The sequence below is a fragment of the Limanda limanda genome, chromosome 19 (genome assembly GCF_963576545.1).
Source record: "Limanda limanda chromosome 19, fLimLim1.1, whole genome shotgun sequence".
In the NCBI taxonomy this organism is placed as follows: Eukaryota; Metazoa; Chordata; class Actinopteri; order Pleuronectiformes; family Pleuronectidae; genus Limanda; species Limanda limanda.
This window is the reverse complement of record NC_083654.1, coordinates 5,251,206-5,269,292: the sequence shown is the minus strand read 5'-3', so window position 1 is coordinate 5,269,292 and position 18,087 is coordinate 5,251,206. Positions and strand designations below refer to the sequence as shown.

The 18,087-nt window shown below is 39.6% G+C and overlaps 2 protein-coding genes across 2 annotated transcripts in view; one reads left to right on the top strand and one right to left on the bottom strand.

Annotated features, from left to right (window-relative positions):
* Positions 1-2,965: 2,965 nt before the first annotated feature.
* On the bottom strand, positions 2,966-5,401 carry LOC133026202 (heat shock factor-binding protein 1). Its single transcript, XM_061093070.1, has 3 exons — positions 5,286-5,401; positions 5,109-5,173; positions 2,966-3,978 (listed from the first exon to the last, which is right to left on the bottom strand). Exons 1-3 carry the CDS (start codon positions 5,319-5,321, stop codon positions 3,882-3,884), a joined length of 198 nt encoding a protein of 65 aa, XP_060949053.1. The 5' UTR covers positions 5,322-5,401; the 3' UTR covers positions 2,966-3,881.
* The window catches only part of LOC133026201 (solute carrier family 66 member 2), a 29,386-nt gene continuing 16,360 nt past the window's right edge, over positions 5,062-18,087 (top strand). Inside the window, exons 1-4 of the mRNA XM_061093069.1 lie at positions 5,062-5,244; positions 8,975-10,089; positions 10,833-10,966; positions 13,312-13,362. Coding sequence (XP_060949052.1) covers positions 9,884-10,089; positions 10,833-10,966; positions 13,312-13,362 — 391 coding nt within the window. The 5' untranslated portion in view covers positions 5,062-5,244; positions 8,975-9,883. The remainder of the gene's footprint in view (positions 5,245-8,974; positions 10,090-10,832; positions 10,967-13,311; positions 13,363-18,087) is intronic.

Here is an 18,087-nt window from a genome sequence, read left to right as displayed (position 1 = left end):
AACAAACATTAAGGCCTGGCTCACAGGCTCAAATTTGTCGGATGGAATCGAGATCAGGGTTGTGTGCAGGTCACTGTAGTTCTTCTACATCAAACTGGGCAAAGCATTTCTTCATGTACCTTCATGTTACGGCACAACCATATTATAACCACACAGTTAGAGGCACAGTATTATAAAGAAGGTAACTGATGTTAATGTTGTAGCTTATCATTCTACAAACTGTTGTATCTACAACTCTTAATTTGAGCCAAGGGGGCAAACGCATCACGGATCTCTTGGCCACTTACAGGCCTTAAATCATAATTTGCAAATTACATATTTATTATTAAGACTATAGTTAAAATGTTGTGCTAAACTGAACTACAGTATATTGAAAGGTGTTTCTGATTGTGAGTCGCGTCATGCACTGGGTTGTACAGATGTACCAGTAACATAAGCAGCTAAACCTATGAGCTGAACAGCAAACTGAGCAAATTCAAATTCAGCACCATGGTCAGCTACACATCCACTTACTGTAATGACTATGTGCGACCACTAGAGGGGATTATAGTTTTACATAAGCAACGTTTACATCCCTGTAGTCTTCAGTGGATTTGTCTATTGTAAATTACTTTTTATTGGAGCCAAATTTAAAAACTGTGTCTTTTAGCAACTTCTTTAACCCTTCTTCGCAAGACTGAAAAGTATAAGAAACAGGATAGAAAGGTTCAACAACAGCAATTATCTTCATATTTCTTCAACAGGTTTTATTGATTGATTGATTTATTCAGGCATATTTAGACGACCAAAATGTATGAGTGCATGAAATCTGGTGCAGCTTGAATTTAAAGGCACCGCTTGCACATGGCGGAGTTATGACATTTGTTTTATCTGCTGTCCACATCCTTCATGCTGCCATATGACTAATGTGACAGACTATTGGAAAGATTGATGTGAATTTCTACTTAGGAGGGAAAACAACCAAAATTTGAATCTAGTTGACACTGTAGTCACATGTGCAGGTTTTAAATTCTAAATAACAACATGTATCACATTGTCTTGTCTTATGGATCTAACCGTTTATCCTTTGTCGTATAAAACGGAACAGATGTTAGACGTGTGTGACAACTAGGGTTGCAAAATTCCGGGAATATTTACAGTTGGAAACTTTCCATGGGAATTAACGGGAATTAACGGGAATATACGGGAATTAACGGGAATATACGGGAATATACGGGAATTAACGGGAATAAACTGGAAATGTTGTGGGTAATTTATACTAACTGTATTTACTTTGTCATATACAGACATAAATATAAACATTTTGTTTTGTCATAGGCTGATTTGAGCCCTGAGGAAACTTTGGGCTATATGCTTCTACATCTTTGTGTCATTCTTAACATAGGTCTTTGCACAGTATTTGCAAATGTAAACAGCCTTTCCTTCTACATTGGATTGGGTGAAATGTCTCCACACATGAAATAGTGCACGTGGCATTGTTCTGTAGATAAGATGAGAAAAAAGTTTGTAAAAAAACACTAATGCAATGCCAGAGATATAAATAGTTAGCCAAACAATTGGAACCGCTGTAAACATATTTTACAATTGATGGATAAATGAATGGAAATAGGCTAGATGATCAGCATGCTAATATATTTTCCCCAGTAATATCATCGGAACTTACCTGACTAGTCCTGCACACTACAGCAGGTCTCAATTGCGCTGTAGTGTGCAGGATGCTGGGAATTACTGTGCATGTGATGGAAGAATGCACAGTGGAGGGTTGAAACTCAACGTGCAGCGTGTGCTGCATTCCATCCATATTTAAAATAGAATTTGAATGATGTTTTTATTGCTCAGCGTTTAATTTGCTTTTTTTTTTTTTTTTTTTTTTTCAAAATTCCCAAAATTCCCGAGCTAAACTTCCCATGGAAAGTTTCCGGAAAGTTTCCGGAAATTTACCGGAAACTTTCCGCCCCTTTGCAAACCTAGTGACAACTAAGAGTTAGCATGGAGCAAGTAGTAAATATGGAGACATTGGTGTAGTTTGAAAAATGTCAATTAAATGAGATAAAGTTGCAAAATGGATTTCAGTGTACATTTCATATAAATAAATAACCAACTTTAAGATTTCATCAAATTTGAAAATAGGGTGAAAAAAAACTCAAATAGAAAATCTCAAATATTTGCCCCAACCTGGGAATTTGACAAGGCCAATAGAGGTAAATTGTTCTCTGTTCTTCAACTTACCGTAAACAGATTGTAAAAGTTCGGTAGAAATGGTAGAAATTATATTTTGTAAACTGATGTAAAGGACTTCTGCAGTGACAAAGAATCAAATAACAATTCTGTACCTAATATAAATATATCAGCAGTAAAGGAATAATTTGATGATTGGTGCTCTTTTGGAAAAGCTACTGTGAGGTCAAACACAATTCAGTGATTCCAAGAAGCAGTAACCGAAAATGTTCAAAAAAAGTCTTTATTTGGCAATTTGATTAACTTTGGTGCACAGTGAAAAACATAGAATATACTTCGGTTTATCTGATTGCTAATCTGAGTTCAACATAATGTGCATTAAACATATCAGAGGAAAATGGAAGATGTGAAATATAGCACATAGTTGTATTACACCTAGTACTCTGTGTTGTACTCAGGAATAAACTGCATAGATGTGATCAAGAAATCTCAGAAATCCAGATAAACTACAGGCCTCAATTAAACAATACTTCAGTCTGTAGCAGTGACATCCAAATAACAATAAATGGTGTTTTTACTGCGGCTGGTCACTTTGTATTGCAATGTTTAAGTGGTTATGTGGAAAGAATAAAGGAATAATCATTGATTAACCAATCAGCAGCCGTTTTTAACAGGACCTGTGGTGGTCTGAACTGTGCAGTTCTTTCTCAAGAAGAGAGATAATGGTCTTTTCTGTGAAGTTATTGGATCATAGCTTTGAGATATTTCTCCCCCCCCCCCCCCATCATTCATAGTTTTAGATGAAATGTATGCATAGTTACAAAAAGGGTTTCAGACTGTGATTACTACATTACTACTGTGACCAGACTGACATTGGTTTCAGAGTAATGTTGAGGAACAACTGAAGTAAGTAGTTCAACTGTTAAAAGTAAAGCTACTGCTGTTAAGACACTGAATACATCTTCTGCAGTGTTTTCTGTCAGTCAGTCTCCTTCCATGTGTTTAAGCTTGTTGAGTGTTTGACCAATAGAGGCGCTGTTGAGCTACAATGTCCTTCACTATTTATATTTCCTGCTTTAACAACACATGCCCAAAATGTGTGTACATGCACATAAATATGTTGTTGGCACTAACAGGGGAGAGGAAGACCACAATGTGTAAAAAATGCTGCATTAAAGATATTAAAACATTTTGAAAATATTCTATATGAGGTAGTAAATGCATTGAAATCTGTTAGTTACACTTTAAGGATATGAGCAAGATCTTTTAGTAAGAAAATAGACTGTAAACAATAAATCGTGAATTAAACTCTATTCTCACCCATGCTATTTCTTGGCTCTTCCTTCTTTTGGCCGCACCACAGGAGGTAATGCCTAACAATCTGATGGTACATGCTTTGAAAAACAATGACAAGTGTTACTACAAAATAAATGATCATGCCAACATGGTGATCCGATCCTCTTTAGCCTGTGATTGGTGTAGGCACTGAGAGATACACATTTGTTAGGAGTATTGTAGCACCCTGAAAAACACTGACATTAGGCCAAACCCTTAAAGTGATATAATCTGTAGAGGTAAACTAATGCCAACTCAAAGATCTCAGGATGTTTGATGAAAGTGAAACTTCAGAGCCAAAGTGAACCCACAGTTTCTGAGGGTATAATATGAAGAGCTTATGTGTCAGATGAACTGTGGGCCTGCTGTCACTTTGAAACCGCCTGCTCCTCCATACCAGCCTGGGTCATCAGGTCTGAGACGTTTTTCTCAAGGTCATCGATGCGGGTTCCCATTTGAGTTAGTGTTAAAATGAAGGAAAAATCTGCACACCAAACAGACAGAAACAACACTGAAAAACAACACAGTACAACAGCAACGACAGCAACAACACAGAAAAACTGCAACCACACAGTACAGCACAATCATCAATCGTAAGTACATTCTCAAAGGTAAACTGGTTTACCTGGTGTTAATGGTTGACAGCGACGTGCATAACACAACATTTAAAGAAGTTGTCCCTGCTCATAAGTTTATTTTACAAGGGTCTCACTAGTGCACTGTAAACAACATTTAAATGAATGGGACTATTTCATAATTATTTAATTTATAAGATTATTGTGTAAATTCTGTTTATTATTGAGATCATTATTAGAATGTGCTATTGAGCTGCAAATAGAGGAATATATTCGTAAAAACAACATTATTTATTAGTTTGACATTTGGACCTTTAAATGAAGACAAGGCAATAGAAGACCATTATTGTCATGGAAACACTAATAATTGCATTAATGAACAATTGTACTGTAGAAATAGGCATTAAAAATTGTTTACAAAACTAATAAGTTAATCTATTAATGAATAGACAAAATAAATGTGTGATAAATGAATAATTCATGATGTAAAATCAAAAATTTGCAAAAAAATAAGAAATTATATATTATTACAAATAAAATGTTAATTTAATTATAAGTAGTTAGGAAACTGAATGACTAACAGGAAAAGGGAAGGCAATTGGTACATGGTACATAAAAAACTTTGCACACAAATGTATGAATATATAACAATTGTCTAATATTTCATGAAATGCTTTATTACCATTCACATGATTCACATCTGCTCCTACAATGACTATAGTGAATGGATAGTGTTTTTATATAAAGTTCTACTCATAAACCAATACTCACTTTTTTTTTTCTCTCATTCTAATGTAATTTGAATTTAACAAATGTATATTCTAACAAACAGCATTAGCAAACATTTTCCACTTGAGACTAAATCTGAACGCCCCACATGTCTTCAGGTGTGAGTGTGTAAACTAACAGACCTCACAGCTGCCTGAACCAAAACTGCTTCCGGGGTCCTTTCTGAAACAGAAAGTGTGGAACAGTGTAGAGTTTGTGTTCCGGATGTAAAGACAGAAACAAAGGATATGTCTGGACTCCAGCTGTTCGGAGATGCCCTGAAACCTTCCCTGAAGTCTCTGCATCGTTTCCTCCATCTGAACAAACACGTCACAAAGTGTTGAGGTTAAAAAGAAGGTGTAAAAAAACAACAACACAACCAGCTCAGGTCAGACACACACACAAACACACACTGGAACACACACTCACCGCCTCTGTCATGTCTTTGCTCTCTGTCTTCGACATCGTTGATCTTTGCTGGAGTTTATCTTCTGTCCCAGTCCTTTATTAGTTTGGTTAAACTGTCCCCACTCAGCTCCCATTCAGTGACGTCAGCCGGTGACACAGACCGAAAACTGTACCACTTCCGCTTCCAGTGCCCGTCATTTCACAATAAAAGTCATTTCAGGAAGGTATTACTTTCCCGTTTGTCTTCCTCTTCAATGTAGTCTGGTTTCTGAGTAATGATAATATATTTTTATTAACACAGCACTTTGCAAGTTACAAAGTTAAAAAGTGCTTCGCAGGTCAAAACCACGCAAGTAACATTAGAGAATACCATAAAAACAAACAAACAAACAGCAAACAAAAAACAGTCATAAAATTATAAATAAAAGAATATCAACACAATGTACGCCAGACACGCCTGACTCAGCCTGCTGTGTTTTCTCAGGCAGGGTGTATTAGAAGCTCTGCCCCCCTTTGTCCTCAGCCGAGAACCTGGCTCCTGCCAGAGGATCTCAAAGTGTGAGCAGGGTAACGTGGGAACACAATATCAGCAATATACTACAGAAAGTGCCTTTTAAGTAATTAAAATAACCTGTTATTTATAAATTAACTGAAAGCCATTGTAAAAAGGCTAAAACTGTGTGTCCCACCTGATATATTGGTTAAAAGCCTGGCAGAAAATGCTATGTGCTTACAGCAGCTTTATTTTCAGTGGTTTATACAAATTAACTTTAATCATATCTAACGTATTCAAATCAGGCATCAATTGAATCTTTGACATTCAAAAAGGCACAGAAAAAAGCCAATGTCAAATATCCCAGAGTATATGGATGGATGGAACACATTTTTTTTCCAAAGGATAATGATTGTTATCCCTATGATGAAACGCAGCTAACTCAGCATTTTTGATAGGGATCAGAATTTGCTTCTTAATTGATTAAAGATTAATTTAAAAAATGTTATCGTACATTGGCATCCCAAAAAGTCCCATGCCACAAGTGTAGTGCTTTTATTTTGAAGGTAAATGCTGCCCCATATCCGGTTGAATGTGATCCTACTTTGGCTGCCTTGATGGATATCAGTGGTGATTTGTATGCATAGTTCCAAACAGGAAGAACATTTTTGTGTTAACTCTATGTGAACTGGTTTAGCCTGACAGACAACTGTGTGTTCTGGTTCGTGCAGAAGATTATGAATGGTTTCCTCTCTCCACATTGAGGCTTTGGTTTTTACACAAGAGATTATCCTGGATCTGCCACAGGGATTATATAACTTCCATTAAGCCATTATAATTTTCATAATGTGGATCTTGAGTCAGTTCCTGTTCACTTTCTCTAAATATGTTTTACTCATAGCTACTGTGCGTGATGTATGAGAGGCCTTTAGAGTCACCTTTAAAAGGCAGTGGTGTGTGTTCCCCAGTCGTGACTTTAAATAAACCAGGTTGCATGACATTTTTAGGGAAGAGGTGGTTCCACGGTTAGTGCAGAAAAAGTCCTCTTGTAATGGAAGTTTCTCCTCTATGCAATATTTATTGTCAACAGTATTGGGCCTCAGCTGAGCTCCCCCTCACACATCTATCTCAGTCACAGAAATCAGCTAGTAAGTCTCCATTGTAATACCTGCCACACATTTGCTGGATATCAGTCAGTTTGTTATTATTAGTTTTGTTGTCGTTGTTGTTATTACAAAGCACTATTATAAGAATTCAAATTTTGTCCCCTTAATTTTTCCTCTCTATGCATTTTTTAGGGTTTAAAAAACTTTGCACAATCTTAGTTGTCGTTGAAAATACCCACCAATACGTGCACTAAACTAATCACGAGTCAGTCTGAGCTGTCAACTAATTCAAATTAAACTAACCTGAAAACATGAGCATATGAACAATCATCAGTGTGATAAGAACTACCTTAAAATGACAGAAACTTTCTTTAAGAGAAAATGTATTTAAAATGTTCATTGACTTTTTAATTGGGCCGATGTCCCATCCATTAACACGGAGGAGGCAGGATCTATGACCTGTACTGCAGCCAGCCACAAGGTGGCGATCAAGACACTTTATATACAGTCTATGACCTGTCCACATCTACATGGAAATATTTCCTCTAAGTCATAATTTCAACTAATGGCAACAGGGAAGACTGCTTTAACACTTTGACATGCTCCTGAAACTTCCTCTAAGTTCATATGTGCAAAAAGACAATGTATCATTCAGCACCACATGATTTCTGATAATGTTGGCAACTTCTTCTCCTTCAGTTGTCAGTCACTCTGAAATGTTTCACAGCAACTTGTTCTCCATTCGTAAAGCATTACTGTTTTAGAAAGTAAAACTCATGTGCATGTGATCCATCCACGCAACAGAACAGTCGACTCCTTTGTGCAGAATTTAAAGGTCATAAAGGTTTTGAATCATGTGTTTCTGCAGTAAAGGCACAGAATCTGTACCAGCCCCCGACGTACACAAAGGTATGAGGGCCCTTCCATGCAGCTTGCAACTTGCAACTTTATTGCAATTATATTCTAAATATTCTAAATATTCAATAAAAAAAAAATGTGTAAACGAGTTAAATTCAAGCAAAAAGGGGGTAACAAGGGCTGTGAACTTGAAAACGTCTAAATGAAATAAAGTACAAAAAAACAATTTTTTAGTATCATAGCCTAATATTAAATTACATTTTTGGAGTAAAAAACACATTTGTGTATTTTAAAACATGGGTTTTACTCTGTCCAGATGCAGAGTGCACATCCATCTTTTGATGAGAAACAACTTCTGTGGAGATGTATCTCAAGTTTCTGAACACAAGATAAAAATGCTTCAGTGAATCCTTCAAACAAAGTCTAGAACTGATACAAACAACTGTCATTGTGATGGTTTTCCCGCTCAAGCATAATGATAAAACTGGTGATACATGTCTTTTACAGCTGTTCGTCAGATAGAAGCTGATACTGTGTATTCACTGGTGCATAAACTGTGCAGATAAGCACCAATAAACTCCAGAGTTGATTGAGCAAAGGTGTCACTTCATGGAGTTTTTCCAGCAGGGAGACTTTTAAAATACACCAATTATAAATCAGACCAGAATTCTATTATTTTACCAAGAAGAACAAAAGGATGGAAGTTTCATCAGCATGTCCACAAAACAAACGAGAATGACCAATATCCGCGTATCTGCAGATTGTATAAAAGCCATGTTTTACAAATTGGATTGATATGTTCATCATCACATGTTTTGTCATCACATGTTTTGTCATGTGTGTTGACGCCGTTCCAAAACGATTCAGACAGACTTGGTCAGGAACTATCTTGACTCGGTTGATGACGCTTTGTGTGGGCGCGTGACGTTTCAGGAAGTGTCGGCTGAAACCGGAGATTAAACATGAGCAAACCGGTCAGATAATAACCTGTGAGTAATGTTACCAAAGAGGAGCTGCGCAGAAACTAGTTTACAAGTGCTACTCCGTGTTTACCGCTGATTTCAAAACGAGGGCTGTTTACACAGCGTCAGGAAGCGAGTGGAGGGGGGGGGGGTTTCTCCTCTTGAGTTGTGTGCAGCCTTTCTAAACAACGCTAGCTAGCATCAAGACTTGAATTTAGCGACCAGGCTAACATTAGTTTCTCTGTGAGTGAATCGGCTAACACACTCTGCTTGTTGTCTGCTGTCCCCCAGATTCCGCCCGGGGTCGTGTCTCCTCACTGTGTCTGTGATGGCGTGGCACTAGCTGCTGCTTTGTCCCTGTGAGGGGGTGGGAGGTGTGCTCGTCAAACACGGATGTTCCTTCACACAGAGCCACAGGAGGACAGACACCGGAGGACAGTCTCCACACAGCCAGAGGATAGACACCTGCGATACCCAGAGGAGGACAGACACTGGAGGACAGTCTCCCCAGAGCTATAGGATAGACACCTCCGAGACCCAGAAGAGGACAGACACCTCACAGACCCAGACGAGGACAGACACCTCAAAGACCCAGAGGACGACAGACACCTCAAAGACCCAGAGGAGCACAGACACCTGAGGATAGACACCTCACAGACTCAGAAGAGGACAGACTCCTGAAGACAGTCTCCAAAAAGCCAGAGGACAGACACCTCCGAGACCCAGAGGAGGACAGACCCCTGAGGACAGTCTCACCACAGCCAGAGGAGGACAGACACCTGAGGACTGTCTCACCACAGCCAGAGGAGGACAGACACCTGAGGACTGTCTCACCACAGCCAGAGGAGGACAGACACCTGAGGACTGTCTCCACACAGACAAAAGAGGACAGACCCAGATGAGGACAGACACCTGAGGACAGTCTCCACTAAGACAGAGGACAGACACCTCCAAGACCTAGAGGAGGACAGGAACCTGAGGATAGCACCTCACAGACTCAGAGGAGGACAAACAGCTGAGGACAGTCTCCACACAGCCAGAGGACATACACCTCCAAGACCTAGAGGAGGACAGACACATGCGGATAGACACCTCACAGAGCCAGAGGAGGACAGACACCTAAGGACAGTCTCCACAGAGCCAGAGACAGACAGGTGATCTCACTTCACATCCTCAGGCATTGTGAGCAGCGGCTGAAACATGGAGGACGAGGAGCTCTTCGACCAGATCCTTTTCGTCCTCAACGTGCTAGTGTCATGGGTCGCTGCCGGGGCCATGGTGTTCGGCGGCCTGGTGCCCTACATCCCGCAGTACAGAGACATCCGCCGGACACAGAACGCTGAGGGCTTCTCCACCTACGTGTGCCTGGTGCTCCTGGTGGCCAACATCCTGAGAATCCTCTTCAGGTAATCAATCACTCCCTGCAGGACAAAACATCAGTCTAGAATCGGCCAATTTGATGCTCACATACATATTATTAATTTTATGTAATCTACATATCAAGACTCAAAGGGACAGTTCACCCAAAAATATAAATTCACTCATTATCTGCTCACCACTATGCCGGTGGAGGGGGGGGTGTTTGAGTCCACAAAACACTTGGAGTTTCAGGGGTAAACAGTGTTGCAGCCAAATCCAATACGATTGAAGTAACTATTTACCACTTTTTCAACCCAAAAAAAACAACAGACAAAAGGCCTCCTTACTGCTCCTGTGGTGTCATCCAAGTGTCCATAAGGCTCCAGACAAATGTTATTTGGTAGAAGAGGGGGCAAAATGGCTCTTTTGAAAGTAAAGGTTGCTGATCCCCGGGCTATAGCAATGTCCCCACCTTTGATGCCCTGTTAAATGTTAAAGATCTGTAAAATTGATAAAAACAATGTTTAATCCCTGTGTATTTGTATGAAACTTGTGGGGTCCATTTTGGCTCCAGGAATCCTAATGAGATAATTGTGGTGGGGGTAAACCTTTGGAGATTTTTCTATTATATTTCAAGGTATAAAAAAAGTAGCATATGCTGCAGCTGAATACAATCATTCAGGTTGACTTCAACACAATTACACTTGGTAAACTGGAATATTAAGTGTGGTATAACAAAGACTTGCCAAGGTAAATGTTGTCTAAACATTCCTCTGTTTTTCTTCTTCAGGTTTGGCCGCTACTTCGAGACGCTGCTGCTGTGGCAGAGCATCATCATGATCGTCACCATGCTCATCATGCTCAATCTGTGCACCAACGTCCGCATGGCCACTGAACTCAACACCAAGAGACGCTCCTTCTTAGGTCAGAAATCCAATACAGGGCCTCTTCCAGTGTTTCTGCATTAAAAGAGTGGCTATGTGTGGGATTGACTGAGAGAGAATGTGTGTTAGAGATCTGTTTGTGTATGAATGTGCCTGAGGGAGAGAGTATGTAGGCAGGTGCACTGATGGTTGTTGAGAAAGGGTGTGTTTGCTTGCATGGTGTTAATAGATAACCTTACCCTTCTTCCCCAGTGTAAATGTCCACAGGGTCTGTATTGAAAGCTGTTTCAGACATAAATCCTAAAGAATTTCTACCAGTAGGCTCAGGACTTCATCTGGAGTTTGTCTTTCGCATGTGAAGAAACACAGCAGGAGATTCACCAGTACAGGCGTTCACAACAACACATCGATTCCGGGTTAACTCCGCTGTGGAGATCACATGTTTTTGTTTTTGTTGGCCCTCAAATGTTCTCTTAACTTTCTTGTCACTGTGTGAAATATGAACCGTCATCAACACACCCACTCGCATGTAGTGAATCCTGGGGATGATCTCCTGCTGTGTTCTCTCATTGGAGTTTTTACTAGGTGGATAGCCAGAGAAACTCTGCAGAAATTGCAGAGCCTCTCACTTGGAGAGTTACAGCCCCTCTGGAGAATTTCCAGTGCACACCTGAAAGCACCTATGGTATTCAGGATGTGTTGGTTTAAACGGAAGGAAATTGATTAAAACAAAAACATAATTTTTTTAAAACTTTATTTTACAAGGATTGCATCTCTCATCCCTGTGTAGGTAAAACAGGAGAATAATAATGATAACAACAACAGCACTATAACGCATACACAATACATAGAGGCCATCAATGTGAGCTTTACATGTCATGACGCACCACAAAACATAAAAATCCAATAATCCAAGGCTGTCATTGATGACAATTTTGTGTTGATTTTAGCCAGAGCTTGAGTTTTAAATACTGCAAAGCTTCCTAAGTCTCTAATGTTTGTGGGTTTAGAATTCCACTTCCCCCTCTATTGAAAATGAGAAGGCAGATTGACCATGTTTCATTTAGCACCTCAATGCAAAGCACAAACAACAAATATCATACATAACTTGTATGATATAAATCAACTAGCATTTAATTGGTCTCATAAAGCTATTCAGTAACCTGCAAGTGGAAAAACGACATGCTTTGTGGTGCATTTACATGCCTGTGTAGGGAACAGCCCACAGTTGTCAGGCAGGAGCCTCCAAGGCTGCAGGATATGTTGTATGCAGAGCTCGAGTTTCCCTCATCTACTCACACTGTATGTTCAAGACTGGATGTCTGTGCTTCCTGTGGCAGTCTGAACATAGGGACATGTAGTACAAATGAGTTGTGTGATTTCAAAATACCCCGAAATCACCGAGAAACTGGCACAAAGCCCAAAACTGTGGTCATCTCCACTCGGAGAGGAAAATGTGCAGCGTCATTTAGACGTCTCCCCAACCAGAGACAGGAAACAAGCGCAGCATTAAAACTATTGTTTCCCAGACAGCTTCTAGATAAACTCCTTGAAAAATATACAGTATATGAGTTACTGTCAATACCACATCCTAGCATATCTACTGTAAAGTTTCCACGCTATGAGCTGAAGCCAACGCATTTCCCAAAATGTAATCTACAACTTGTGAAACCTTGGACTCAAATCCTATGTTAGTCTTGATGACTTAAAGTGTTCATGATTAAATAAGATATAATAGTTTTAAGTGTAAAATCCTTCGGTATTTTTTGTTAATATTTAACTTGAATCAATAACGCCGTACGTGTTGACGTGGTGTGATTTACAGTGACCCAACAACATTGGCAGTCTAAATTGTGTTTTTTCTACTCAAGTTGTTCCTGTCATATAAACAAAAATGTTTAAACTAACCTATTACAATTTTTATTTATTTATATTGGAACTTAATTTCTTGATTTGGACTAGCTTGAAAAGTGCTGTATAAGTGCTGTAATTAAATGTATTATTTTTATTCATATATTGTACGCACATTGTCCCATGTAGCTAATAGTAAGACGCTAATTGAGAAAATATATTTTCAGGGCCTTTAATTGGGCAAAGGTACTAGCGATTATTGAAAATCAATGCTGCTCTTCCATAGACCTTTTGTACTATTTTTCCCTACAATGATATGACTGATCAGGGCATCAGACCATCAGTATTCTTTCAGTGTCACCACTTACGATCAGCTGAAATGTCTGAGTATTACAGAGTAATGCCCATGTTCACTAACCTGGAAGATCAGGGGTCAGCTCTGGATCTGCAGAAAGAAAGAAACAAAACCAAGCTCTTTTTATTTTTTCTTTCCCTGTTTTTTTTTCCTTCTTATTTTTTTGTTTTTGTCTGTAGCGACAGACATTAAGGACGAGGAGGTCAGAATCCCTAAGAGGCTCTTTCTGGGTATGTACAGAACTTACTGTGTCTGCAATGAAACATCAGCTGTAGTTCATTCGCCTGTCCCTCTCCATTCCCCTGTCTTCATGCATGATGACCCAGTGTCGCTGCCGCCCGACATTAACCGACGTTCACTAATGCCATCAACCACATGTTTACTGCATTCATTGATGAATGCTTCCATTGTTGCCACTGCTGTGATGCTTCCGATGCATGTTGCCCTTCACACCCTCCGTACTAATGATGGATTGATCTGCAGTGACAAACCTGTGTGGATGAGTTTTCTTTGCATGTATTACTTCTGGCTTTAAACCTGTCATTTATGTGAAATAACAGTTCAGGCTGAAATCATCAATTCATTAGTAAACATTGATTAACAGTAGACTAGCCTGTTGATATAATGCAGTCGCTATCCACTCACCACTTACTGTTATGCTTAGTAGTTGTGGTTTGAGATGCATGAATTGTTTCCTCTGAAGTGTGTTTTTGCGTGTTTGATGAAACCTAAACCTGCGTGTCTGCATCTTATCCTTGCCTGAACTGTGAATGAAACTCTTTTTCGTGGTTGATTTCTTTTGTATTGCGAATGACTTTTAAATCTGTGTTTTCTTCTAACTGGCTTTTTAAAACATTGTTTGAACTACACTTGGTTTAAAGATCACGTCCCTTTTTATAGTAGGTATGTCAAGAAATCTGTGGTTTGGGAACTGCTATAAAGCAAGTTTTGTTTGAGCTTGTTGAAATGATCAACTAATCAATAATCTGTGCACTCTTAACCCGTCTGATTGAACTGCCTGTGTAGCCAAAGCTTGATACTGTAGTGTACACTGGACAGACTGAGTATGTTGTATCGAATCAGGTTTATTGGAGAGAAGGCTGTTTTTCCTGGTATAGACACTAGATGGCAGTAGGAAACAATAATTGAACAGAGTGTACTTGGCTCAGGGTTTTCTGATGTCTATTAAAAATCATGTACAATGATGACTAGGTCATTTATTGCTAATTTGTCGGATATTTTCAATCCTTTTTAAGATCAACAGAATCTGAAAAGTCAGAACAGTTCTCACTTGTCTTCTGGCATCAGAGGAGCAGCAGGATATCTGCTCCTCTTCGGTGCCCAGGTGAGGTGCTGCCTGGCGGCGGCCGCCTCAATTTCCCTGCATGTTGAATCTGGCCCCAGCAGCTCGAGCTTCTTCTTCTGAACGCTCATCGATCAGTCAGCTCTGCCAAGCATCATTAGAATTGACAGAAAGTCATGTTCCTGTGTCGCAGCTTTGCTGGTGTGCACCTGCTCATTGATCCACTAGCAGTAATATCAGAGGAAGGATGAGCATGTTATACACCACTATTTATAGAGAGAGTTAAAACACTCATCAGGAGGAATAAATAGTGAAAAAAGTTGAGAATTTGTGAGACACAGAGCTTCACTCAGGGGCCTGCAGAACCTCTGGTCAGGTTCAGGGTCCTCGCAATACAACCAATCATCAAACCGGTATGAGTGTGCAGCTGTCGGGGGGGCAGCTACACGTTTTAGCTCTCTGCAGTGACTCACCAGAGTGTTGTTTAGTCAGCAGGAGAAAATCTCAACCTGTGCATTTCTCTGATTGCTCAGTTTGCTCCCTTTATGTATGCTTTAGGTAACACATATTTGTTCTCACAGCAGCGCAGAATCATTATAACACCCTGCGTCTCCATCAAACAGCTGGCGTTTGTCCCCCAGATAGAAAAACACAATGTTGCTGACTTTTAATAGAACTTCATAGCATGCCTGAATAAGGATGGATTCTTAATAGGTATTCCTAGCTGTGAGCTCTGAGCCGTTGTGCCTCATGATTTGAAAGCTGGCTTAAAATCCTGCGACTGAAAGTCGACATAGGCTCAGAGAAGCCCTGTGGCTATGTAGCTACAGTCACACTAATGGCCACATCTGCACTGTACAGTACGTCTTTTCTTATAGCATGTCTGGTTTTAGTTGTCAAACGGGGGTATTGTCCTGGTGTAATTGCAGCTCAGTGTGATTTATATGGATGAGTGCCTGCTGCAATCCTTTAAAGAGATTAAAAGATCAGATCATTTGGCTGTGTCAGAATCAGAAATGCTGGTGATCGCTCAGGTCCAGGTAAATGGGTTTGGATGGAGGGGGGAAAAGTGAGAGGAAATATAAACTCTTGGCAGCGACAGTTAGATAACAGTCGAGACTTTGAGTCAAACTTTACTTGTAGTTATGTGACAAACTCAGATTGGATTTTTCAAAATCTCCAGCAGCAGAAAAATGAATTTACTTCAGCAAGCAAACCTTCAAATAAGGTTCTGCTTAAAGATTGAATTTTCTCTATGCAAAAGGCAAAAGAGCCTCTGGTTTCAGGTTTGTTCCAAAGAAGCAGAAGCTTTTAACAACACATCCTCATTCACTGTCATTCTCAACATTTATCCCAATCAGGCTCTGTTCAAACCTGGTATTAATATCCGTCTTGAGAGAACGGATCAATGTGAAATGTAGTAGATTAAGCTCAATTTGTCTTTTGACAGATCATCTGCAGATCCATCTACATGGCATTTCTCTTTCGACTCGGATATTAGCATTATACTTTTCATTAAAAATGGTACTTACGGTGATAAAGCAAACACAAAACTCATATGGTCACTAGGAAATTATAACATGGGGACATTTGCACCAAATTTATGTACAAATTACATTGAGAATATTACCTAATGGTAAAACTGAACAGCTCTTATAGATGTTTCTGCTCTATGGTTGTTTCCAAAATGGTCTTGAATCCAGGAAAGTTGAGTGTAAAATGGAACAACCTTCAGAACCCTTTTTTGACAGAACATCGCATTAACACGTTTGTGGTAAAACACCAAATTGAGATTTTTTTTAAATTTCTTTATCTCAGTTCATCTGAAGCATTTGCTCCACCCTGAAGTTATAAAAAAACAGATTTAAACAATGGAATTTATACGTTCTAAATTGAAAAATAACCCATTTCGTTACCTAACTTACAAAAAGTGTAGAGCACTGTCAGTGAGTTGCTCAAAAACGAATCGGGTAGAAATTCTTAAACTCAGCTATGTAGATTATGTCACAATGCTTGAATGGTCCTGTACCACAGACGGGTCGGTGTAATGATGTTACTCGGCTACATTGCAGTACACTTTCTTCCGTCTGGTAATGACTCATTTCTCCCTTTTGTCCCTCAGGGGTTTCTGTCTGTACCTTCATTTAGAAGGACACTTTGGAATAAATCACTTTATCCTGTAGGTGCAGTTATTCCCTCCCTTAGGGCAGATAGAGTCCTAACGTTTAGCCTGAGTCCATTTTAAAGTAAAGACATATAATTAAGTCAGGTGAGAGTACAGAAACTTTGCAGTACTTTTGTGTTCGGCAGTGAAAGGCCATTAGTCATTGTGACAAAGTCCTCCATTCAAATGTCTGAAAGTACAGCTTGTTGAATTCGAGTTCAATTTTCCCTGCAGCTATAACTGTCTTTCATAATAATTTTCTTGCTTCTCCCACGGGTTTCTTTTGAGTGATGGCAAGCCATTATTTCACTTTTCCCCGTAGACTTCAGTAGGCCTAACTGACGCTGACTAGGAGCTCTAGGTAAACAAGCAATTGAAATCTCCAAGTCTCTGACCTGAGTCTTCCTACACACGTACCACGACTCTGTGGGACTTCAGACCGAGCTGCGTGCAAGATGTTTAGCCACCACAGGGAGTCTGTTGTGTGCAGCTCCAGTTTGTGCCCACACAGAGCCACCGCAGCTACACCGTGCAGGGATGAAAGGGGAACAGGAAAATGCTCCAGGGTACACAAGTGGCTCAGCAAGAGATTGTGTGTGGCAGGATATATCTGCGGTGCAGTTCTGTGATAAACATCCCTTTTTGGTCAATGGTGAATGAGGTCACATGTACAAGATTCTGTTTCCATGCACAAATAACTGCTCAGAATTTGAGGTGGATTTATCCTGAAAGTCTGCACATTAAAGATTAAGATATAGTGACAGAACATTGTGACATGAAGGAACGCAATTACTAAAACATGAGGCTGAGACAAGGACTTGTACAGGATGTCAAAATTACAATCTAGCTTTTTTTGAGCAAACGTGTCCTGTTTCGCAGAGTCCCTGCCCTCCACATTAAGTAGCAATTTCATATATTAACTGTCTTCCAACTCCAGTCCTGGAAATGGCATAGGTTAAGAAATCCTTTTTCTTTTTATTTGAAGAACAGAGAAATAAATCATGAGAAAGTAAAGCTGTGCTCATGCATATTTTGTCTTTCCAATTATGTCCCGAATCAATGAGATTAGGTCGTTAGATCTACAACCCAAACCATTCAATTCAATTTTATTTCTATAGCAACAAATCTCAATAAACATTAACTCAAGGCACTTTCAATATTAAGGTAGAGACCATAACAATCGCAGAGAAACCCAACAGTTACCACAGTGAGCAAGCACTTTGGTGACTGTGGGGAGACAAAACTCATACCCTAGCCATACCATTAGAAATTCAAGGTAAACCAGTTCTGAGAGAGAGAGACGTAACCTTTGCAAAACATAAAGTTTCCTTTGATCTAGGAAGACTGAAATCAAAGGATTCATGGTCCATGTATGTCCGCGTTACAGAACATCGTGTTTTAATGGCGTGTAATCAAACTTTGACGCCACGCCACGGTCACACCGTGTGATTAAAAAAAAATCCGTCAGTCAGTTTTTATCTCCATCTT

What these genes read in the sequence shown, in the direction of transcription:
- LOC133026202 (XM_061093070.1), bottom strand. Translation starts at nt 5,321, where the DNA reads ATGTCGAAGACAGAGAGCAAAGACATGACAGAGGCG. An exon ending in GCAAAGACATGACAGAGGCG is followed by an intron (nt 5,174 to 5,285) that starts GTGAGTGTGTGT and finishes GTGTTTGTTCAG; the next exon opens with ATGGAGGAAACGATGCAGAG. An exon ending in TCCGAACAGCTGGAGTCCAG is followed by an intron (nt 3,979 to 5,108) that starts ACATATCCTTTG and finishes CTTCATTTTAAC; the next exon opens with ACTAACTCAAATGGGAACCC.